Genomic DNA, 24,936 nt, shown 5'->3' on the forward strand with positions numbered 1-24,936 from the left:
CACATGCTGGACCATGTGGTGGGTGCACGGGAGCACCCAAACAGCCAGCGCACTGCCCAGCCTAAGAGGAGACCGCCAAAATTCAGCGGCATGAGGCCAAAACAGGGCCAAGAAAGCGCTTGACACCACAGAGGGCAGCAAAGGGTCTGGACTTGGGGACGCGCCTGCGCAGGGTGCTGTTCAGCGGGGGTAATAAGACATACACATGATTCGGAGGCGGTGGGAATTAATTTCATACTTTAGATTTCCAGAACTTCATTGTTATGCTGCAGACATTGTGAGCTCCCTTCATGAGAACATCTCCTCTGCTGCGGAAAACCGCGGTCCTGCTATGTGACGGGCAACGCAGTGTCATTGGCATGGACGAGGGGGGGCATGAAGTGGGGCATCAGGGGGTGTCTGTGGATGACACCCAGAACTGAGAAGAACCCTTACATGAGCAGATGTCTTACTACACGGCGTTTCCGTTTTAATGAACCTCCTCCTCATTAGAGATACTCCGGTCAATATATTCAGGAAATAATCCTATAATATAATATTTGGATGGGAATAACGCTCGTGGCGGGGCAGAGTGATTGTGATAATAATCCATTCCCCACCGCTACCTTTTCCAAATGAGGACCCGCTGGCGATCACCACTGATCAGGGAGATGAAAGGCGTGAAGAAGCTAATCTCTTGGACAGCGGCCACTATGGGGCAAATGTGGTATTACACGGAGCAGTGCCAACACATGGTGGCACTCTCAGAGTGAAAGGTGTTCTATTCAGTGCCTTTAGTGCTAGTAGACGGTGGCCTTGACAGGTCATGTTTAAAGAGGTTGTACTAATTACCACTAATACCAGTAAGACATTGTACATCCTACTGGTCCACCACAACATCGACACCGCATATACTACCAACCCTATATACTGTACTTACCATTCAGGGCTGGATTTCTCCATATGCCAAAGGAACGCTTGGCTTGAAGGGTGCCAGTCTAGAGGGTCAGCAAAATACAGGTACCGTACATGCTATGGAACCATTGACTTCAATGGTCCGTGGTCCCCATTTTGCCGCCAAGTGGAGGACATGTTTTATCTTTTTGTGGAACGGGCATATGGATGCGGAAAGCACATGGATCAGCCACGTGCTTTCCGTATCTATGCTAAAAGATAGACTATGTCCGCAAAATGCAGACTACGGACCATAGGAGTCAATGGGACTGCAAAACAAATGCAGCTGGTACATGGACCGCATCCAGATTTTGCGGATCTGAGATTTGCCAACCTCAAAATGGTTACAGTCGTGTGCATGATGCTGGAGACAGTAAGTAGCAGACAGTATGGATATTGTGTATATCACTATATCACCACTATCTGGATACTGTATATAGCACAGGGCGGCCACTAGGCGGGTACCATACACCAAGGACAGTGGGCACGGCTGAAAAGGGTTAATACCGTTAGTAAAACGGCACGCCTCATATCTCAATGACCTGTTGATAAAAAACCAAGGACTTTCCTCCCCTTGTGCCGCCATATACCCTTATAATGTCGCTGATTGGACCCGATAGCCCTGGGGCACTGCTGGGAGTGCGCGCCTGTCAGTGACTCCTTCCGATATTTTCCCAGTCTCCTCACTGGCCGCATCTAATATTGATGTGTCCAGATAAACGTCAGGAACACTGCAGTGTTTGCAACCAATTTATTTGTGCTCTGTGCCCCGAGGATATATTCATTGCTCAGTTGACTACTTAAGATGGAGTTCAGTGAAGTCTCTTCCTTCTCCATAATGGAAACAGACATAAGTAGGAACCCCGCTGACAGCATAGAGAGGCTGAGCCTGACAGTGCGGTGCCCGTGTGGTCTGGACGTATACAGGCGCAGGGCTGCTTCGTAGTGGTGGGCACCTCGGCCTGACTTTAGTCATGACAAAGCGGGCAAAGAATGGGTACATTTTTCTTATATAGATTTTCTGGTCTCCCTTCATTGCTCAGACCAAAAACACAATGGGAAATAAACTGGTTTCATACTTGTCTACTGTGGGCAGAGCAGGAGAATTTCCTGCAAAATGCTTCTGACAGGCACCACAAGGGGGAGCTCCTGCACAATTCTACTGGCAGCCACCATTAGGGGGTGCTCCTGCATAATGCTACTGGCAGCCACCACAAGGGGGAGCTCCTGCATAATGCTACTGGCAGCCACCACTAGGGGGAGCTCCTGCATAATGCTACTGGCAGCCACCACTAGGTAGAGATCCTGCATAATGCTACTGGCAGCCACCATTAGGGGGAGCTCCTGCATAATGCTACTGGCAGCCACCATTAGGGGGTGCTCCTGCATAATGCTACTGGCAGCAACCATTAGGGGGAGCTCCTGCATAATGCTACTGGCAGCCACCATTAGGGGGAGCTCCTGCATAATGCTACTGGCAGCCACCACTAGGGGGAGCTCCTGCACAATGCTTCTGGCAGCCACCACTAGGGAGAGCTCCTGCACAATGCTTCTGACAGCCACCACTAGGGGCAGTTCCTGCACAATACTACTGACAGCCACCGCTAAGGGGAGCTCCTGCACAATGCTGCTGGCAGCCACTATTAGGGAGAGCTCCTGCACAATGCTACTGCCAGCCACCATTAGGGGGTGCTCCTGCATAATGCTACTGGCAGCCACCACAAGGGGAAGCTCCTGCATAATGCTACTGGCAGCCACCACTAGGGGGAGCTCCTGCATAATGCTACTGGCAGCCACCACTAGGGGGAGCTCCTGCATAATGCTACTGGCAGCCACCACTAGGGGCAGCTCCTGCATAATGCTACTGGCAGCCACCATTAGGGGGAGCTCCTGCATAATGCTACTGGCAGCCATCATTAGGGGGAGCTCATGCATAATGCTATTGGCAACCACCACTAGGGGGAGCTCCTGCATATTGCTACTGGCAGCCACCATTAGGGGGAGCTCCTGCATAATGCTACTGGCAACCACCATTAGGGGGAGCTCCTGCATAATGCTACTGGCAGCCACCACAAGGGGGAGCTCCTGCATAATGCTACTAGCAGCCACCACTAGGGGGAGCTCCTGCATAATGCTACTGGCAGCCACCACTAGGGGGAGCTCCTGCATAATGCTACTGGCATCAACCACTAGCGACAGTTCCTGTATAACACTATTGACAGCCACCGCTAGGGGGAGCTCCTAAACAATGCTGCTGGCAGCCACCACAGTGGGCAGTTTCTGTACAATGTTACTGGTAGCCACCACTAGGGGGAGCTCCTGCACAATGCATCTGACAGTCACAACTTGGGAGAGCTCCTGCACAATGCTACTGGCAGCCATCACTAGAGAGAGCTCCTGCACAATGCTTCTGACAGTCACCACTAGGGAGAACTCCTGCACAATGCTTCTGACAGTCACCACTAGGGAGAACTCCTGCACAATGCTTCTGACAGTCACCACTAGGGAGAACTCCTGCACAATGCTTCTGACAGTCACCACTAGGGAGAACTCCTGCACAATGCTTCTGACAGCCACCACTAGGGAGAGCTCCTGCAAAATGCTACTGGCATCCACCACTAGGGAGAGCTCCTGCACAATCCTTCTGACAGCCATCACTAGGGGCAGTTCCTGCACAATGCTTCTGACAGCCACAGCTAAGGGGAGCTCCTGCACAATGCTGCTGGCAGCCACCACTAGGGAGAGCTCCTGCACAATGCTTCTGGTAGCCATCACTAGGGACAGTTCCTGCACAACACTACTGACAGCCACAGCTAAGGGGAGCTCCTGCACAATGCTGCTGGCAGCCACCACTAGGGAGAGCTCCTGCACAATGCTTCTGGCAGCCACCACTAGGGGAAGCTCCTGCACAATGCTTCTGGCAGCCATCACTAGAGAGAGCTCCTGCATAATGCTTCTGGCAGCCACCACTAGGGGGAGCTCCTGCATAATGCTACTGGCAGCCACCATTAGGGGCAGCTCCTGCACAATGTTTCTGGCAGCCACCACTAGAGGAAGCTCCTGCACAATGCTTCTGGCAGCCATCACTAGAGAGAGCTCCTGCACAATGCTTCTGGCGGCCACCACTAGGGGAAGCTCCTGCAATGCTGCTGGCAGCCACACTAGGGAGAGCTCCTGCACAATGCTTCTGGCAGCCACCACTAGGGGAAGCTCCTGCACAATGCTTCTGGCAGCCATCACTAGAGAGAGCTCCTGCACAATGCTTCTGGCAGCCACCACTAGGGGGAGCTCCTGCATAATGCTACTGGCAGCCACCATTAGGGGCAGCTCCTGCACAATGTTTCTGGCAGCCACCACTAGAGGAAGCTCCTGCACAATGCTTCTGGCAGCCATCACTAGAGAGAGCTCCTGCACAATGCTTCTGGCGGCCACCACTAGGGGAAGCTCCTGCATAATGCTACTGGCGGCCACCACTAGGGGGAGCTCCTGCATAATGCTACTGGCGGCCACCACTAGGGGCAGCTCCTGCACAATGCTTCTGGCGGCCACCACTAGGGGAAGCTCCTGCATAATGCTACTGGCAGCCATCACTAGGGGGAGCTCCTGCATAATGCTACTGGCGGCCACCACTAGGGGGAGCTCCTGCATAATGCTACTGGCGGCCACCACTAGGGGCAGCTCCTGCACAATGCTTCTGGCAGCCACCACTAGGGGAAGCTCCTGCACAATGCTTCTGGCAGCCATCACTAGAGAGAGCTCCTGCACAATGCTACTGGCATCCACCACTAGGGAGAGCTCCTGCACAATCCTTCTGACAGCCATCACTAGGGGCAGTTCCTGCACAATGCTTCTGACAGCCACAGCTAAGGGGAGCTCCTGCACAATGCTGCTGGCAGCCACCACTAGGGAGAGCTCCTGCACAATGCTTCTGGCAGCCATCACTAGGGGCAGTTCCTGCACAACACTACTGACAGCCACAGCTAAGGGGAGCTCCTGCACAATGCTGCTGGCAGCCACCACTAGGGAGAGCTCCTGCACAATGCTTCTGGCAGCCACCACTAGGGGAAGCTCCTGCACAATGCTTCTGGCAGCCACCACTAGGGGGAGCTCCTGCATAATGCTACTGGCAGCCACCACTAGGGGCAGCTCCTGCACAATGTTTCTGGCAGCCACCACTAGAGGAAGCTCCTGCACAATGCTTCTGGCAGCCATCACTAGAGAGAGCTCCTGCACAATGCTTCTGGCGGCCACCACTAGGGGAGCTCCTGCATAATGCTACTGGCGGCCACCACTAGGGGGAGCTCCTGCATAATGCTACTGGCGGCCACCACTAGGGGCAGCTCCTGCACAATGCTTCTGGCAGCCACCACTAGGGGAAGCTCCTGCACAATGCTTCTGGCAGCCACCACTAGGGGAAGCTCCCGCACAATGCTTCTGGCAGCCATCACTAGAGAGAGCTCCTGCACAATGCTACTGGCAGCCACCACTAGGGGCAGCTCCTGCACAATGCTGCTGGCAGGCACCACTAGGGGGAGCTCCTGCAAAATGTTTCCGACAGCCACTATTAAGGAGAGGGCTTGCTTTATACATATTTATGTGACATCCATTTTTCAATAGGAGTTGAATAAATACGTAGGTAGTGAGCTCCCTCTAGTGGTGGTTGGTGGCAGCCAGGATTGTAGTTGATTTTTTGTGTCTGCCTAAAGGGAGGCAGTCTGATAGCAGTATTTATTGGGGACACTATTTGCAGTATTGTCTATGGGAGGGTGTAGCCTTCCAGCTCTGTTTATTGGGGCCAATAATGGGGGTCATTTATTAAGCTGAAATACGCCTATATTAGGTGTATTTCAGGTGCAGATTGCCGCACAAGAGCTAGTTGTGCCGCAATCTGCAACTTCTCCCTGCTCACAGCCAGGTCTAAAAAATTGGGCGGGGAAGGGCCAGCAGGACCGTAGCATTTACCATTTTCTACACCTGTTTTAGGCTTAGAAAATGGTCTAAATTTAACACAGCGAGGAAGCTGTCTTACATTTAGAACTGGCGTCTGGCGCCACTTCATAACTCCGGCGGATCCACCACCAGCTTAGGGGCTTATTAAAACCGGTGTCTAAAACGCTGGTCTTAATAAATGTGCCCCAATCTTCACCCTGTTTATGGGGGGGATTCTGCATTATTGTTTATTAATGGTTCGCTGATAGCAGCATTGGTAACAAGGGACTGTTCTCTCGCACAATCTATGGGGGCACTCTGCTGGGTCTGTAAGTGGTAGTTTTCTGACACTGTGCATGGGGGGGCATTCTGCTACGCAATTCTGTAGGTTATGAGGGGCAGTGTTTTAGCTCCATTCGTGGGGTGCACTGTTTTGGAACTGCTTATAGGGACATTGTGCTGGTAGATTATTAGGGTGTGTGTTGTAGCACTGTTAATGGGGGCATTCAGCTGCTTGGACAAACTGCAATGGAGCAGCTTGATATATAAGTTTGTGGGAACTGATTCAGTAAAACTTGTATTTCATTCATTTCTATTTCTGCTTATTCTTTAATGTCCAGGAGGCGGTCCTATCAGTGATTGACAGCTGTCTCTGTATACACAGTCATAGAGGGAAGGCTGTCAATCACCGATAGGACCGCCTCCTGGACTTCAAAGCTCAGAGCGACCAGGAATGTAAATGGAATGAATCTGCTCAGCTCCTCCTGCTCTATACCAGGTTCAACGCGACAGGTTCCCTTTGATTTCTACCAAATATGGCCTCATGCACACGACCGTTCTGTTTTTTTTGCGGTCCGCAAATTGCAGATCTGCAAAACACGAAAGCCGCCCATGTGCCTTCCGCAATTTGCGGAACGGAACAGGCGGCCCATTGTAGAAATGCCTATTCTTGTCCGCGGGGCCACGGAACGGAGCAAACGGATGCGGACAGCACACGGAGTGCTGTCCGCATCTTTTGCGGCCCCATTGAAGTGAATGGGTCCGCACCCGAGCCGCAAAAACTGCGGCTAGGATGCGGACCAAAACAACGGCCGTGTGCATGAGGCCTATGGGAGGAAACTTCTAGATCCTACGCTGATTCTTTTGAAGTTGAAGCCTCCTAAGGGTACTTTCACACTAGCCAGGGGCGTAACTAGAAGTGCCTGGGCCCCACAGCAAATTTTTGTAGGAGCCCCCCCACCAATTTTTGATATACTATTTTTACCCCCACCTGTCCTTTTTATTTTTGATTAAAATCTTTTTTATTTTTTTTTATGCAAATTACCCTCCGGCCGTTTGTGCCCAGCTGCGTCCATTATCGCCAAGCCCAGCGCCGTCCCGCTATTAATTATTTACTGCTGTCCGCGGCTGGGCACAAACGGCCGGAGGGACAACCTCTTGGGCACGTTAGGAAGGTAATTTGCATATAAATAAAAAAAGATTAAACTTGACTGACACGCTGTCGGGCGCCGGGCCCCTTGTCAGCCCGGGCCCCGAAGCAGCTGCTTCCCCTGTAGTTACGCCACTGACACTAGCGTTATTCTTTTCCGGCATTGAGTTCCGTCCTTGGGGCTCAATACCGGAAAATAACTGATCAGTTTTATCCTAATGCATTCTGAATGGAGAGCAATCCGTTCAGGATGCACCAGGATGTCTTCAGTTCAGTCTTTTTGCCTTTTCAGAACAGAGATAATACCGCAAATTTCTTGCCGGCATTTTTTCCCATTGACATGCATTAATGGCGGATCCGGCCATGAGTGTTCCAGAAAAACGGATGAGTTTTTGCGGTTTGCGCATGCTCAGACAGCAGAAAATGTGAAAAAAATAAATGCCGGGTCCGTCATTCCGGATGGCACCAGAGAGACGAATCCGGCATTTCAATGCATTTGTCAGACAGATCAGGATCCTGATTAGTCTTACAAATGCCATCAGTTTGCATACGTTTTGACAGATCCGGCAGGCAGTTCCGGCGACGGAACTGCCTGCCAGAACCCTCTGCGGCAAGTGTGAAAGTAGCCCAAGACTCCCTCCATTGCTGGCGGGCACAACTAATAAATGCAGATTTGCCACTATACTAATTTACTTATACTGCTAGAGGGGTCCCAGAAATGTCTGTTGTAATGGACTGGCCCGGTGTGTGTGATTGATGGACACTTCTATCCTACGTGCCTTATTCTTGAGCCTTTCTTCACTTTCCGCCATCCATTTCATGGTTGGCCTACAGCGGGATCGATGGGCAACACTGTTTCATATGATTTATGTGATGTTTACCAGTTTCTAGGCTTTGTAAATTCTCACTTTTCAATAAAAAGAAACTGCTACAAAAAGGGAGACATTTGATGGCACCACTGATGTATCATCGGACCCCCTAGTGCACCAGGGCCCTGAGTGTCACGCTTCGGTGTGGAAGGGAAACCCACACCGAACGTAGTAGGGAAAGGGGTGAGGGGAAAAGGCCTGGAAACTAAGAATAAGGAGCTGGTCACCTCCTAGAAAAACCCTAATCCAAGTCCTGACTGACTGCAAGTATGAACTGACCCCAGAGGTAGGCGAGTTCATACACAGGAACCTAAAGTCCTAACTCACCCTGTAGGACCCTGCTACTAATGTCAGGACCGGAGACAACCTGTTCCTCCAAGCGGTAGGACGAACAGGAGTCTCCCTCAGGCCTAAACACAAACTGCAGGGAAAAGAGCAACACAAGAAAACCCAAACAATAAAACAACAGGGGAAGGAGACACTTAACTTCAAATGGCTATGGAAGCACAGGAACTCTGCCGAGATCCAAACACCAGCAATCCACAACAAGACTGAAGCTATAAACCGCACAGCATAGGGAAGGTTAAATGACCACATAAGCAACAACTGAGGCAAGGGATGTGGCCATTACCAGATACAACACAGACACAAATTGATCCACAAAGAACCTGTCAGATCAAACCACGTGTTGCCAGTCTCACAGATCTCCTGGCACCTGTCACGGAAATGTCCATGACACCGAGTGTAACTATCTCATCTCCACAGCTATAGTCTACCAGTGAGGACTGGCGTTCCCCATTAGTATACATATAGTTTATCAACCATGGTTTTCTGTCCCCCAAGCCTTGGAGTAACTCGTCCCTGAACATCTTCAAGGCGACTGTCTGTGTCCCTGCAACATGTCAGAACAGCTCTCCTAGCACACCGAGGTGTGAACAGAGGCGTAATTACTGTCCTGCGGGCCCGCACAAGCCTCTCATGGTCTCGCGGAAGCTGGTGTTCTTTCTCCAAGGGGGCACAGGGCTTCGCAGGTCAGAGAGGCAGCAGCTGGAGATCTGTCCTCCGCACTAAGCTGGCACAAATGAGTGACGACTGGAAAGGTGGCAGAAATGTTGGCGACAGACCGCTGGCAGCTGCCGCAACCCACCGCCATCAGTCACACTGTACCAACTCAGGATGACAAGAGCAGACGGATTAACATGTTGGGTCCAGCCATGGATTTATCTCCAGTTAATGGTAAATGTATCTCCGCCTCGGCAATAATTGCCCTCCGGGGAGCAGAGGGACCCGCGGTACAATACATTACAAGAAGGGAGACATTAATCCAGCGGTATAATGACAAAATGATCGGCCTTATCTCCCTCTGCATGAATGGCAGGGACATTATTCTGCGGATTGCACTTGCTTCGCCTTATTGTATTAGAGGTAGATGAAGTAAAGGTCATTACTGAGCAGCCGAGCTGCAGGCGCGCTTTTGGCATGTAAATCCTCGCCCATTGTGCTGGACCCGAGCAGATGCACTTGGAGTCATCAGCTAATTATATGGAGCGATTTTTGTTTTTATAATAGTCACCTTCTTAAAGAATAGCCCACCAATATCACATCGGCAGGGAACCGACATCCCGCACCCCCACCAATTAGCTGGTCCGAAGCAGTTCCAGCACCAGAACCGCACAGTCCATTGTGCAGTGGATGGAACTGGTTTCATTCACTTCAATGGGAGCAGCACAGCAGCAACCAACTCCATCCACTACAGAACGGACACAGCTGTGCGATTCTGGTGCTGGAGCTACCCTAATACCCCTTTAAAACTTGTTGCATGCCTTTGCAGGTAAGTATGCAGCCCCAAAATGTCGCATCTTCACCTCATCACCTATATCTACAGGGGTGTCAGCTACGGAAGCGGTGCCTTCAGAAACAGGAAAAGCTGTCATCTTGCAGGATATGCAATGGCCCAGCACTAATTCTGGTGGTCTGCTCCACTCTTGGTGTATATGTCACCAGACTCTGCCCATCCTGGTACAGGGTAGTCTGGTGGTTACCATCACCTTTTTTTCCCCACTCCAAGTGTATTCATCCTTCTGCTTGATTGCTTATACTCCAGAGCTGCACTCCCAATTCTGCTGGTGCAGTCACTGTGTACACACATTACATTATCCTGTATGATCCTGAGTTACATCCTGTATTATACTCCAGAGCTGCACTCACTATTCTGCTGGTGCAGTCACTGTGTGCATACATTACGTATCCTGTACTGATCCTGAGTTACATCCTGTATTATACTCCAGAGCTGCACTCACTATTCTGCTGGTGCAGTCACTGTGTACATACATTACTTATCCTGTACTGATCCTGAGTTACATCCTGTATTATACTCCAGAGCTGTACTCACTATTCTGCTGGTGCAGTCACTGTGTACATACATTACATTACTTATCCTGTACTGATCCTGAGTTACATCCTGTATTATACTCCAGAGCTGCACTCACTATTCTGCAGATGCAGTCACTGTGTACATACATTACTTATCCTGTACTGATCCTGAGTTACATCCTGTATTATACTCCAGAGCTGCACTCACTATTCTGCTGGTGCAGTCACTGTGTATATACATTACTTATCCTGTACTGATCCTGAGTTACATCCTGTATTATACTCCAGAGCTGCACTCACTATTCTGCAGATGCAGTCACTGTGTACACACATTACATTATCCTGTATGATCCTGAGTTACATCCTGTATTATACTCCAGAGCTGCACTCACTATTTTGCTGCTGTGTATATACATTTAATGTAGGAAAACCTTTCTACCTTGCATTACATGATCTCTTCTGATAATATTGGGGTTTATAAGGATTAAAGTGTTAATACATCATACATGAGAGGGACAAATTAATGGATATTATTTTTTTTTTACATCCAATAAGTGTAGAAGTCAAGGTGCTGTAGGGTGAAGAGGAACTTCTGACACACCTCTGATGAAATATAGGAGGGCACAAGGAACACATCAATGGCACTTATCGGGATCCAGCTTGTTCAGCCCAGTTCAAATACTGTCATGTTTGTTAGTGGCCACTAGAGGGCGCAGGCTGACTGTGTACTAATGGGAAGTAAAACGTGACTTGGTGCCTGAACCATCCAACATATCAAATAAATCTGTAGCAGGTTTAGGCTAAATGCACACAATCAGAATTGCGCAAGGAAAATCCGCACTGTAGGTCATGTACATTTTATTCTATGAGAAATTGAAATTCTCAGTGCACACGATGCAGATTTTTTCCGCGCGGATTTTAAAATCCTCAGCATGTCAATTTATTTTATTTTTCCTGACCAGATTTTCTTCATTCACTTAGTAAAATCCGCATGCACCGAATCCGCTCGCAAATCCGCATCAACACCTGCGGATTTCAGTGCGGATGCTCTGCACATGAATCCTGAACGTGTGCATGTACCCTTACTCTTCAAGTTCAGTGGGATTATTTAAAATTGAGATTAAGTGGGATTATCATGTTAATGTCCTACATAACACAGATTTACCTGCAAATGAGCTCAGAGTTTACTTCCCATTATAGTCTATGGGCATTCCTTTGTGTCATTCACCCTCGTCATTCTGCAGAAAACAGTGATAATTCCACTTAATCTGAACATTAAATAATCCCACTGAATTTGGAGAGTAAGCCTAGCTAAATAATTATTAGATATGTCAAATGGTTTTGTCTCTATTCAAATATTACATTTCCATTATTCTCTATGGGCATTCCACTTTCCTGTTAAAGTCTATGGGCATTCCACTCTGTCATTCCTTTTAGTATGTCGCTCCAGGGTGCCATCTATTCCTTAGGTAAGTGACGCATACTCACCCGTGATTCGTCAGACAGGGCCAGCTTCTTCCCATAGTGCACCTGGTGTCATCTCTTTCCCAGGTAAGTGACGCCCATGCACCGGGCCGTCAACATGATGTAATGTGATTCATCAGACCAGGCCATCTTCATCCCATAGTGCACCTGGTGCCATCTCTTACGCACTTGGCCACCCACATAATGTAACGTGATTCATCAGACCAGACTGACTTCTTCCTATAGTGCATCTGGTGGCATCTCTCCCCCATGCACCCTGCCATCCACATGATGTAACCTGATTTATCAGACCTGGTGCCTTCTTCCCATAGTGCACCTGATGCCAACTCTTCCGCAGGTAAGGAACGCACGGGCACCCAGCCATCCACGACTTAACCTGATTCATCAGACCTGGTGCCTCCTTCCCATAGGGCATCTGGTGCCATCTCTTCTCCAGGTAAAAGACGCCCCCGCACTGGGCCATCTCTTCCCCATGCACCCTGCCACCCACATGATGTAACCTGATTAATCAGACCAGAGAACCTCCTTCGCATAGTGCACCTGGTGCCATCTCTTCTCCAGGTAAGTGATGCACACGCACTCAGCTGTCTGTATACTGTAACATGATTCCTCAGACCAGACTGCCTTCTTCCTATAGTGCACCTGGTGCCATCTCTTCCCCATGCACCCTGCCACCCACATGATGCAACCTGATTCATCAGACAAGAGCACCTTCTTCCCATAGTGCACCTGGTGCCATCTCTTCTCCAGGTAAGTGACGCCCCCGCACTGGGCTATCTCTTCCCCATGCACCCTGCCATCCACATGATGTAACCTGATTCATCAGACCAGAGCACCTTCTTCCCATAGTGCACCTGGTGCCATCTCTTCTCCAGGTAAAAAACGCCCCCGCACTGGGCCATCTCTTCCCCATGCACCCTGCCATCCACATGATGTAACCCGATTCATCAGACCAGAGCACCTTCTTCCCATAGTGCACCTGGTGCCATCTCTTCTCCAGGAAAGTGATGCCCCCGCACTGGGCCATCTCTTCCCCATGCACCCTGCCATCCACATGATGTAACCCGATTCATCAGACCAGTGCACCTTCTTCCCATAGTGCACCTGGTGCCATCTCTTCTCCAGGTAAGTGACGCCCCTGCACTGGGCCATCTCTTCCCCATGCACCCTGCCATCCACATGCTGTAACTTGATTCATCAGACCAGAGAACCTCCTTCGCATAGTGCACCTGGTGCCATCTCTTCTCCAGGTAAGTGACGCCCCCGCTCTGGGCCATCTCTTCCCCATGCACCCTGCCACCCACATGATGCAACCTGATTCATCAGACCAGAGCACCTTCTTCCCATAGTGCACCTGGTGCCATCTCTTCTCCAGGTAAGTGACGCCCCTGCACTGGGCCATCTCTTCCCCATGCACCCTGCCACCCACATGATGCAACCTGATTCATCAGACCAGAGCACCTTCTTCCCATAGTGCACCTGGTGCCATCTCTTCTCCAGGTAAGTGACGCACCCGCACCCAGCTGTCTATATACTGTAACATGATTCCTCAGACCAGGCTGTCTTCTTCCATTTTTCCGGGTCCAATCCTGATTCGCTTTTGCTGGTGGTGGACAGGGGTAAGCATGGACACCCGGACCAGTGTGCGGCCACACAGCAAGCTGCAATATCCTGACACCTTTCAGTCATAGGCAGCAGAAAGGTTGTCAGCTGTTTGCTGTACAGTAGTCCGTCTGTGGGATCGGACCTGACGGGCTAGGCTTCACCGGTTGCCGTTCCTCGGCCCACTTTTGGTCGGTATTAACCCCTGCAGTCCAGGGACGCCCCACAAGACTGGACATTTTGGAGGTTCTCCGCCGCAGTCATTTACGCCTCGCTATTTGGCCCTTGTCAGTCACTCAGATTAAACACTTGCTTATTTTTCTCGCTTCCAACGTGTCGACCTTAAAAACTGTTCACTTTCTGCCATATCTCCCCCCCACCCCTGACAGGGGACATTGCCATTCACTTCTCCTGCGCCTGGTTTTATTGTTATGGCTCAGGCAGGTAACGCTCTACACTGCCGAACAGTGGCCACACGCGGTATTACAACAACATCTCCACCATTCCCTGCCTGGTAAAAGTGATTACAGTTGTGAAGCAGCAATAAATCCTCTGTGGCCTCTCCCTGCTCCCCGAGAACCGCCCGGGATAAAACTACCACTCACGAGAAAGCCACGGTCACTGACTGTCCCATAGCCTCTCATCTTACACATCTCCCTCAACCAAGATGGCGGCGGCCGTGACGTCATCAGCGCGCGCTTCCCCCCTCCCTCCTCTTTGACAAGCTGTCACGTCGCGTCATCAGTAAGCGCCGCAGTGCTGCGGATGTCCTGTCAGGCGGGTCCCGGTGCTTCGGTTTCGGACATGGGCTACGCCCTCTGATTACCGGGGCCAGAGGGTGGGCGCTATGGACGACCCCGGACGTACGAACGGGTTGGTGGAGCTCTTGGAGGAGTTTTCTCGCGCTCAGTTCCGGGCCAAGGATGTGGGGGCAAAGGTGAGTCGCTCGGTACCGGCCACAGGGGGGCAGCAGAGGGCAGGGCAGCGAGGCGCAGACAAGGGGGTGAGCGGGGCGTGCACCGCAGGGGACTGGGCTGTAGAAATGCGCGGTGACAGCGCCCCCTGCTGTCCAAAGTCTGACATGACCGCCTTCTCTGGCACTGCCGCCCTGTTTACACCTGGGTAGTGGGTGACAGGCTGCAATGTACACTGGAGCTGACCATACAGGCTGTCCGGGGGAGGAGCTGACCATAGAGGCTGTCCGGGGGGAGGAGCTGACCATAGAGGCTGTCCGGGGGGAGGAGCTGACCATAGAGGCTGTCCGGGGGGAGGAGCTGACCATAGAGGCTGTCCGGGGGGAGGAGCTGACCATAGAGGCTGGCCGGGGGGGAGGAGCTGACCATAGAGGCTGTCCGGGGGGAGGAGCTGACCATAGAGGCTGTCCGGGGGGTGGAGCTGACCATAGAGGCTGTCCGGGGGGGAGGAGCTGACCATAGAGGCTGTCCGGGGGGAGGAGCTGACCATAGAGGCTGTCCGGGGGGAGGAGCTGACCATAGAGGCTGTCCGGGGGGAGGAGCTGACCATAGAGGCTGTCCGGGGGGAGGAGCTGACCATAGAGGCTGTCCGGGGGGAGGAGCTGACCATAGAGGCTGTCCGGGGGGAGGAGCTGACCATAGAGGCTGTCCGGGGGGAGGAGCTGACCATAGAGGCTGTCCGGGGGGAGGAGCTGACCATAGAGGCTGTCCGGGGGGAGGAGCTGACCATAGAGGCTGTCCGGGGGGAGGAGCTGACCATAGAGGCTGTCCGGGGGGAGGAGCTGACCATAGAGGCTGTCCGGGGGGAGGAGCTGACCATAGAGGCTGTCCGGGGGGGAGGAGCTGACCATAGAGGCTGTCCGGGGGGAGGAGCTGACCATAGAGGCTGTCCGGGGGGAGGAGCTGACCATAGAGGCTGTCCGGGGGGAGGAGCTGACCATAGAGGCTGTCCGGGGGGAGGAGCTGACCATAGAGGCTGTCCGGGGGGAGGAGCTGACCATAGAGGCTGTCCGGGGGGAGGAGCTGACCATAGAGGCTGTCCGGGGGGAGGAGCTGACCATAGAGGCTGTCCGGGGGAGGAGCTGACCATAGAGGCTGTCCGGGGGGAGGAGCTGACCATAGAGGCTGTCCGGGGGGAGGAGCTGACCATAGAGGCTGTCCGGGGGGAGGAGCTGACCATAGAGGCTGTCCGGGGGGAGGAGCTGACCATAGAGGCTGTCCGGGGGGAGGAGCTGACCATAGAGGCTGTCCGGGGGGAGGAGCTGACCATAGAGGCTGTCCGGGGGGGAGGAGCTGACCATAGAGGCTGTCCGGGGGGAGGAGCTGACCATAGAGGCTGTCCGGGGGGAGGAGCTGACCATAGAGGCTGTCCGGGGGGAGGAGCTGACCATAGAGGCTGTCCGGGGGGAGGAGCTGACCATAGAGGCTGTCCGGGGGGAGGAGCTGACCATAGAGGCTGTCCGGGGGGAGGAGCTGACCATAGAGGCTGTCCGGGGGGAGGAGCTGACCATAGAGGCTGTCCGGGGGGAGGAGCTGACCATAGAGGCTGTCCGGGGGGAGGAGCTGACCATAGAGGCTGTCCGGGGGGAGGAGCTGACCATAGAGGCTGTCCGGGGGGAGGAGCTGACCATAGAGGCTGTCCGGGGGGAGGAGCTGACCATAGAGGCTGTCCGGGGGGAGGAGCTGACCATAGAGGCTGTCCGGGGGGAGGAGCTGACCATAGAGGCTGTCCGGGGGGAGGAGCTGACCATAGAGGCCGTCCGGGGGGAGGAGCTGACCATAGAGGCCGTCCGGGGGGAGGAGCTGACCATAGAGGCCGTCCGGGGGAGGAGCTGACCATACAGGCTGTCTGCACCCCCCCTCCCCTTCCTTTAAGGGGTTGTTCAGTTTGGATAAGCCTTCATATCTAACAGTAATGAATATACAACTGCGCTGCTGCTTTTTTCTATGTGTCTTCCTTCCCTGGGAATCGCTGCTGGTTCTCCAAATTTGAGTCTCCTGCCCAGACTCCCAAAAGTATGTACCTACGGATAATAGAGGGTTAACTGGGTCCTTCTATTGATATATAAAGTTGCCGTTCACATGTAGGTAATAAAGATACTTTCCCGTATCGATGCATACGGTCCAGGTTACTATGTTATAAGTTCTCACCTATCAACGATGTTCCAAAAACCGTTAGTGATACAGCGCAGGTAATCGTCTTATTCCCTCCCGAGTGTAGGCGTTAAAACACTGGGTCTTCTCGCTTCCCCTCTCCTGCGTGCGCCGCTCCGGCCGGCCGCTGGCGTACGCGCGGGGAAGCAAACAGAAGTTAGTCCGGGAGCGTTCCCATGAGACGTCACACTTGCAAGTACGGATGCCTCCAAAAGGTAAAAAGGTCTTTCAACGCGTTTCGGAACATGCGTGTTTCTTCGTCAGGGATAGGTAAGTATCTTAGTCCTCCTAGTTAAATATGCGTTCCGTTCCCATGACAACTCCTGCATGATTCAATGGGATTAACTGTTTACCTGCCTCTATTTATTTATTCCCACCATATTTCCAGCAATCGGTTTTCTAGACTATGACGTTTTTGAGAGATCTCTGAAGGAGCTTCTTATGGATGATTTCCCTTCATCTACTTTCACGTAAATTAATGAAAAGCAAACGCCTCTTGGTGCCAGGCTATTAAAGGGGTTGTCTCATCATAGGCAATGGGGGCATATCGCTAGGATATGCCCCCACTGTCTTATAGGTGCGGGTCCCACCGCTGGGACCCGCACCAATATCGAGAACGGAGCCCTGCAAGGTGGTGGCTGGAGGACTCCGGTCCGGCCACCACCAAGCCGGCTCCCCATAGAAGTGAATGGGAGCGTACCTTACATGCACGCTTGACTATTTTCACCGGCCCCATAGAAAATGAATAGAGGGCGGCTGCGCATGTGCAGTGCGCCCTCCTTCACTTGCGGGGCTCCGTTCTCGATATAGGTGTGGGTCCCAGCGGTGGGACCCGCACCTATAAGACAATGGGGGCATTTCCTAGCGATATGCCCCCATTGTCCATGAGGAGACAACCCCTTTAACCCTATAAATCCACCTACCTTCACCCCTCACATCCTTTTTTACTTTTTCAATCCCTCCAAATGAAGAACCTAAAAACTGTCCTCCATGATGTTCCCCGTAGTGACGTGATAAGGGATGGAACGGCAGATAACTAATTCCCAAGAGACCGAAAAGGCTAACTATAGCGCCATCGTACAAAGGGGGAATACTAACCCTAAGGCCTCATGCACACGACCGTTGTTCTGGTCCGCATTCCGAGTCGCCGTTTTTGCGGATCGGATGCGGACCCGTTCACTTCAATGGGGCCGCAAAAGATGCGGACAGCACTCCGTGTGCTGTCCGCATCCGTTGCACCGTTCCGTGACCCCGCAAAAAAAAATATAGCATGTCCTATTCTTGTCCGTTTTGCGGACAAGAATGGGCATGTCTACAATGGGCCGCCTGTTCCGTTCTGCAAATTGTGGAAGGCACACTGGCGGCTTCCGTTTTTTGCGGATCCGCAAAAAACAGCACGGTCGTGTGCATGTAGCCTAAAAGAGAAACTCTGAAATTAATACCCAAGACAAATCAAACAACTAAAGACGTTATAAATAAAAATAATGTAAAAAGAAAAACCGTGTGGAAGGATTTTTATCAGGTAAGACCATCAAGAAAACAACACAGAGAGGAAAAAGGGGGGGAGGGGATTAATGAAAAGAATGAAAAAGAGCACAAGGAAGGGACAAGGAATATATAATTTAAGCAAATACACTTTAACTATAGAACTAGAACTGCTACATAAAGGTCTCAAATTTGCCCCTTCCTCAAAATTTTGTCCTTTTGATGCCTTTATCGGTATAAAAAATTCCTACCGAACTTGGCTTTAAAAAAATATTTCATTAAAAAAGTTTTGACAAATAAAAATCGCAACATAAGTAAAGACCAAAGTAAAAAGCGATGAGTAAAGAAGAAGTTGCGTACAATCATTCAGACCTCAAACCTAGATCCAACTTTGACCCCTTGAGTGAATACTCCGACGGCATATCACAAGGAATCTATACGATTACTGACTGACAAAAAAACATATAAAAAAAACTCCTTTTTAACCCCACTAACCAAAACAAAAGAGAACTAAATAAATTAGTCAAAAAGGGGAAAGAAAAAGGAATATTGACAACCAAGGAAGCTATTTATATTAACAACCAAAACCTGAGAATCCCAATATTTTATTACCTCCCAAAAACACATAAATGTAAAATGAATCTACCAGGGGGGCCTATAATATCAGGGATTGGGGGTCTTGCCTCTAATTTATCAAGATGTGTAGATGTGTTTTTACAGGATTATGTACGGAAACTTCCAGCGTATCTGAAAGATATACGAAACACATTCTACAATTATTAAGGGGAATCTGTCACCTCCAAAAACCGTCCCAAGCCGCCAGCAGTACCTGACAGTAGCCAGCAGCGCGTTTCCGAATTTTCTTCCTGCAGGCCGACGCAGCTAAAGCTCCGAAAACTTTCTTTTATCCCCTGCCGGCGCGCTTCTCTAGTCAAGGGGTCAGCGGCCTTCTTGCTTCACGTCAAGATAACTATCCTATAGAGATAGGTATAAATCAAACATCAAAACTCAGTAATAAAAAAAAAAAAAAAAAAAATCCCTGTAAAAACTGCAGATTAGTAAAGAATAAAAGGACTATCGCAGAAATGAGGGATGTCCTGGACCAACATAAAATTGTGGCCCATATTACATGTAATACAAAAGGAGTAATATACTACATAAAATGCCCCTGCGAGAAAATGTATGTAGGGCGAACCAAAAGGGCCCTAAAAATAAGAATAAGAGAACATATAAAATTTACAGAAGAAATATGACGACCATCCCTTATCACGTCACTACGCGGAACATCATGGAGGACAGTTTTTAGGTTCTTCATTTGGAGGGATTGAGAAAGTAAAAATGGATGGTAGGTGGATTTATAGGGTTAATAGCCTGGCACCCAGAGGCGTTTGCTTTTCATTAATTTTGTGCCTCTGGAAAGTAGATGAAGGGAAATCATCCATAAGAAGCTCCTTCAGAGATCTCTCAAAAACGAGTCTAGAAAACCGATTGCTGGAAATATGGTGGGAATAAATAAATAGAGGCAGGTAAACGGTTAATCCCATTGAATCATGCAGGAGTTGTCATGGGAACGGAACGCATATTTAACTAGGAGAACTAAGATACTTACCTATCCCCTGACGAAGGAACACGCATGTTGCGAAACGCGTTGGGAGATCTTTTTACCTTTTGGAGGCATCCGTACTTGCAAGTGTGACGTCTCACGAGAACGCTCCCGGACTAACTTCTGTTTGCTTCCCCGCGCGTACGCCAGCGGCCGGCCGGAGCGGCGCACGCAGGAGAGGGGAAGCGAGAAGATCCAGTGTTTTAACGCCTACACTCGGGAGGGAATAAGACGATTACCTGCGCCGTATCACTAACGGTTTTTGGAACATCGTTGACAGGTGAGAACTTATAACATAGTAACCTGGACCGTATGCATCAATACGGGAAAGTATCTTTATTACCTACATGTGAACGGCAACTTTATATATCAATAGAAGGACCCAGTTAACCTTCTGTTATCCGTAAGCCTTCATATTTATTGTATATGGCTCCCAGTAATCAGCAGCCGGACCCTGAATAATCAGCTTGTTCCTATCAGGACCTCTGCTTGTTGTCAGTGAATGTAAACACTTGTATACAGCTCAGACAGACCTAATCACTTCCGAAAGTCTGCTACAATCGTTACCAGGTGTGGACTCCTGGCTGATACATTGTCACAAACAGCAGAGGAGAGAGATTTAGTACTGGATGCGACTGTAGCAAACCCTCAGCTATATGATGTATTCTATTAGGTCTGCATGTTAAAGGGGTCTCCCGGTTGTTACGCGTTATCCTCTTTTGACAGGATAGGGGATAACTGTTATACCCATCGGTAGGACCCCCACCGATCATGAGAATAGGAGCCATGTAACCCTTGGAGCCCTCCCCCCCATATGAACGGAGTGGTAGGTTGTGAATGCTCCTGCTGCTCCATGTATCTCTAAGTGTGTTCCGGAGATAGCCGAGTACAGGGCTCCGCCATTTCCAGAGATGAATGGAGCAGCAGTTCCCATCTGCGACCTGCCGCTCCGTTAATTTCTGGGCGCTCCGCCTCCGAGGGCTACGGAGCCCCTGTTCTCGTGATCAGTGGGGTTCCCCCACGATCTACTAGTTATCTCCTATCCTGTGGATAGAGGATAACTTCTAACCACCAGAATACCCCGTTTCCATTCATTGACAACAAGTGGAGATCTTGAAATTGACAAGGAACTAAAGCCCAAAGTCTGTTAGAAATTTGTAGTCATTCGGTGATAAATTTCCTTGCATAGCCCATCAGGATCCTAAGAAATCTGGGTGACTGCCCCATGGGAGTGGGGGGGGGGGGGGACTGTAATGGCAGCCATATTAGTTGTCACCCAGCTTTCTTAGGTGCAGACATATTCAACAATAGGCTGAAAACACTTTTAAAATGGCAGGATCTGACAACCAACAGGGGATTCTAGGAGGACATGAGGCTCCAGGGGGAAGTGAAATTAAGATTTGAGGGTTCTCTCTTCTCGCCGCCTCTTTCGTTTCCTCCTGTGGTTACTTTGCTGACTCTGGCAGGCTGGGATATCTCGTTATTGGAGCCATTTCACAATCGCCGCTGGCCACTCGCATCGTCGTTTCTCTTCCAAAAGGTCAGCAGAGTGCAAAGTCCTGAACAGAGCAACAGCAAGCAGAGCAGGTGGCAGAGGACTGTCCACCGCCTGCCGGAGGAGGGGGGGGGCATAAGAGCTGCCGGAGTAGGGGGGGGGGCATAAGAGCTGCCGGAGTAGGGGGGGGGGCATAAGAGCTGCCGGAGGAGGGGGGGGCATAAGAGCTGCCGGAGTAGGGGGGGGGCATAAGAGCTGCCGGAGTAGGGGGGGGGGCATAAGAGCTGCCGGAGTAGGGGGGGGGGCATAAGAGCTGCCGGAGTAGGGGGGGGGGGCATAAGAGCTGCCGGAGTAGGGGGGGGGGCATAAGAGCTGCCAGAGTAGGGGGGGGGGGCATAAGAGCTGCCGGAGTAGGGAGGGGGGGGCATAAGAGCTGCCGGAGTAGGGAGGGGGGGGGCATAAGAGCTGCCGGAGTAGGGAGGGGGGGGCATAAGAGCTGCCGGAGTAGGGAGGGGGGGGCATAAGAGCTGCCGGAGTAGGGAGGGGGGGGGCATAAGAGCTGCGGAGTAGGGAGGGGGGGGGCATAAGAGCTGCCGGAGTGGGGGGGGGGGCCATAAGAGCTGCCGGAGTGGGGGGGGGGCCATAAGAGCTGCCAGAGTAGGGGGGGGGGCATAAGAGCTGCTGAGTAGGGGGGGGGATAGTCTACGGAGTAGGGGGGGGCATAAGAGCTGCCGGAGTAGGGGGGGGGGCATAAGAGCTGCCGGAGTAGGGGGGGGGGCATAAGAGCTGCCGGAGTAGAGGCTGCCGGAGTAGGGGGATAAAAGCTGTATATAAAGCTGCCCTGATATCTGTATGTAAGGGGCAAAGCTCCATATTTCTGATACAGACACACAGTTAAAGGCTATGAACACTTTTGAGGGGCAATTTTTTTTATAATTGTATTTTACTCATTTGGGGCTAAAATCATTTTTTTCAAATGGCTGTGAGCATCTTACTTTCACTTTCTTTTTGAGACGGCTTTGTATATCCATTATCTTCGAAGTATTAACAGCCCATAAACAATTACTTAATCCATATTCTTATCAGTATGATAAGAATTGAGCAATAGCGAGGTCAGGAAATCAGAGATAAGGATCTGCCTCATGGGAAACAGTACAGACACAGAGCCTGCTTCTAGAGAATCTCAAGGCTGAACAGAGAAAGGGGCTGAAAATTTGTTTTAAAGACCAATCGAAAAAAATATTTTTAGCTCAAAATGAGTACAATACAATAATAATAATAAAATCATTTGCACCCAAAAGTGTCCATAACCCATTGTATGAAATTATATCTTCCTGCAGTCACCACTAGGGGAGCCCACTGTATTCTTATTACACAGCTCCCCCTAGTGGTGGCTGAAGGCAGCCCGAATTTTCGCACGTAACTCAGTGTAAAGAAGCAGGGGGTTTGGAGCTCTGTATCAGGAAAATTGATACCCTTGCACTTTATATGTTATGCCATCAGAGCTGACTTGTGGACCTGTGCGGAGTTAAATGTCAAACTTTACTAATTGTTGTCGTCTGTCAGTGAATAGACACGTTCATTGTTTTTACTCAGAGGCTGAAAACGTATCCTGAACTACTCCTGCCTTCACACAGCTGCAGTTTTGTCACAGTTTATCAGTGTAGTAAAATAGTTTTTCTATAAAATAAGCCACTGATCCACTGCCATGCTGACGCTGCTCTTCACCTTCCTGGTCCCGGACTTAATTTCCAGGAAAGGCCCACTTAGCCTGGTGTTTCCGTCGGGTCAAGTTGGGAAGAGCAGCCTTGACCGGACCAGTGTCAAATGTCTGCATCGCTCCCAACGAGGGCTGCAGCGGTCACGTGTTGTCAATAAGACGTCACCGCTGCAGCCGGGAGGACAGTAGCAGCGACACAGGATCTGTGAGGTAAGTACTTACCTGTACCATTATTTCAGAAGGATCCTGGGGTTGTCTGGTTTCCTCCTGAAACTGGACAACCCCTTTAACTGAAGATGATTGATTCTAATGGAAGGGGTTACATGTCATGCAGAGGAGCCACGCTTTGTACCTAGCCACTGTCAGTCACCGGGTTTCTCTTGTCGCTCCGCAGGTGGAGAGGATCGAACAGCAATGTCTGGAGCTCTTTGGAAGAGATTATTGTTATAGCGTCATCCAGAACCCGAACGGGGAGCTGTGCAGCCACTACCCCCGACAGATCGTCTTCCTGGAGTACGAGAGCACAGAAGATAACAAGCACATGTATGTGACCGGTACATATATTGCATTTCCCAGGGCAGCAGATCCTCCTCATTATAGGTGATCAATACCAGATCAATGGGGCCCGTCTACTAGCAACCCCCACCGATCAGCTGTTCGTGTTCGGAGATAACAAAGTGTATGGTGCAGGAAGCAGAAATCTCCTCCTACCGTGTATTGCCTGTGCCTGGCATAGTGCAGCTCAGCTCCCATTCACTTAAATGCTGCAGTACAGCGGACAGAGCCCCTGCTTCCGGGTTTGTCTAATGTGTTTCTTTCCTGTACTGCCGCAAACAGTTGGTCGGTGTGGGTGCCAGGTGTCAGACCCCAATCAGTCTGATATTGGTGGCCTATTCGGAGGATAGGTCATCACTATCTAGACCCGAATGACCCTTTTAAAGAGGTAAAGTAATGAGATATTGCTAGGATGAGGTTGCGACCTTCACTGATGCTGAGAAAGAAGGGGGAAAAAGGTTAAAAGAGGAATGCGGCACTAAACCAGCACTGTGCCCCCTTTATTTTTCGGATTGGTAGTAGTGCCAGAGTCAGATCACCACCGATTATAAGGTGATGGGGTATTCTAGGGGTATGTCCATCTGCGGCATTTATGGCATATCCACAGGTAGAGATGAGTGAATAGATTTTTCTACTCTTCACCTGTTAGGGGCTGTTCCCGCTGGTCAAGAAGCTTCCCCCACCACTAGATTAACAGGGCCTGACAACTCGTCCAGACCTGACAATCTCGCGTCTGGACCGCTGCTCCGAGTAGCAACGCAAGTCCAGTAGTTCTGCTTTCACTTTAGGAGCGGCAACTGTTCATGCTCCACTATCTGGAAGTGGGCCATGTCCGGCCCGGTCAATCATGCAGTAGAGGGAGCTTCTTCAGCAGTGAGGATAGCCCCTCGCAGGAGAAGAACTCTTGTTCATGAAATAATTAGATTTGCTCTTGAGGTCCCCGCCTGTCTTGATAATTCCTCTTTCTGTAACCCCTATAGACCACTATAGAGAGATATGCATGCAAGCGCGACCACCTCTACATTGGCAGTAAGAATTGGCAGAAGGGGTGATGGGGGTTCCCTGATGCCTGTTCTCAAAGCACGACTCCCAACTATCAGGCATTTATGGCATATTCTGTTAAAGGCTATGTCCACCTTTGGGGGAATTTTTTTAAATTATTGTATTGAAATAATTTTGAGCGAAAAAAGATTTTTGCAATTGGTCTTTATTAAATATTTTGAGCCCTTTTCTCTGTATAGCCTTGAGATTCTCTAGCAGCAGGCTCTGTATTTTTTTCTGTGTTCCATCAGGCAGCTCAGCTGACGGCTCCTGATCTCTGACTTTATAA

General features: G+C 50.6%; 1 protein-coding gene across 7 annotated transcripts in view; it reads left to right on the forward strand.

The window, feature by feature from the left end:
- The first annotated feature begins 14,358 nt into the window (after nucleotides 1-14,358).
- Nucleotides 14,359-24,936, forward strand: part of MTMR14 (myotubularin related protein 14) — a 53,506-nt gene continuing 42,928 nt past the window's right edge. For 6 of the 7 annotated variants that reach the window (XR_006390820.1, XR_006390821.1, XM_044300511.1 and 3 more), the window contains exons 1-2: nucleotides 14,359-14,557; nucleotides 23,446-23,594. Coding sequence is in view for 4 of the 7 variants with exons in the window: in XM_044300511.1 (XP_044156446.1) it covers nucleotides 14,468-14,557; nucleotides 23,446-23,594 (239 nt within the window). In the remaining 3 variants the exon portion in view is untranslated. Of the gene's footprint in view, nucleotides 14,558-23,445; nucleotides 23,595-24,936 lie in introns of those variants that run through there. The other variant, XM_044300515.1, reaches the window with a different exon arrangement.

This window comes from Bufo gargarizans, chromosome 7 (genome assembly GCF_014858855.1).
Source record: "Bufo gargarizans isolate SCDJY-AF-19 chromosome 7, ASM1485885v1, whole genome shotgun sequence".
NCBI classification, from domain to species: domain Eukaryota; kingdom Metazoa; phylum Chordata; class Amphibia; order Anura; family Bufonidae; genus Bufo; species Bufo gargarizans.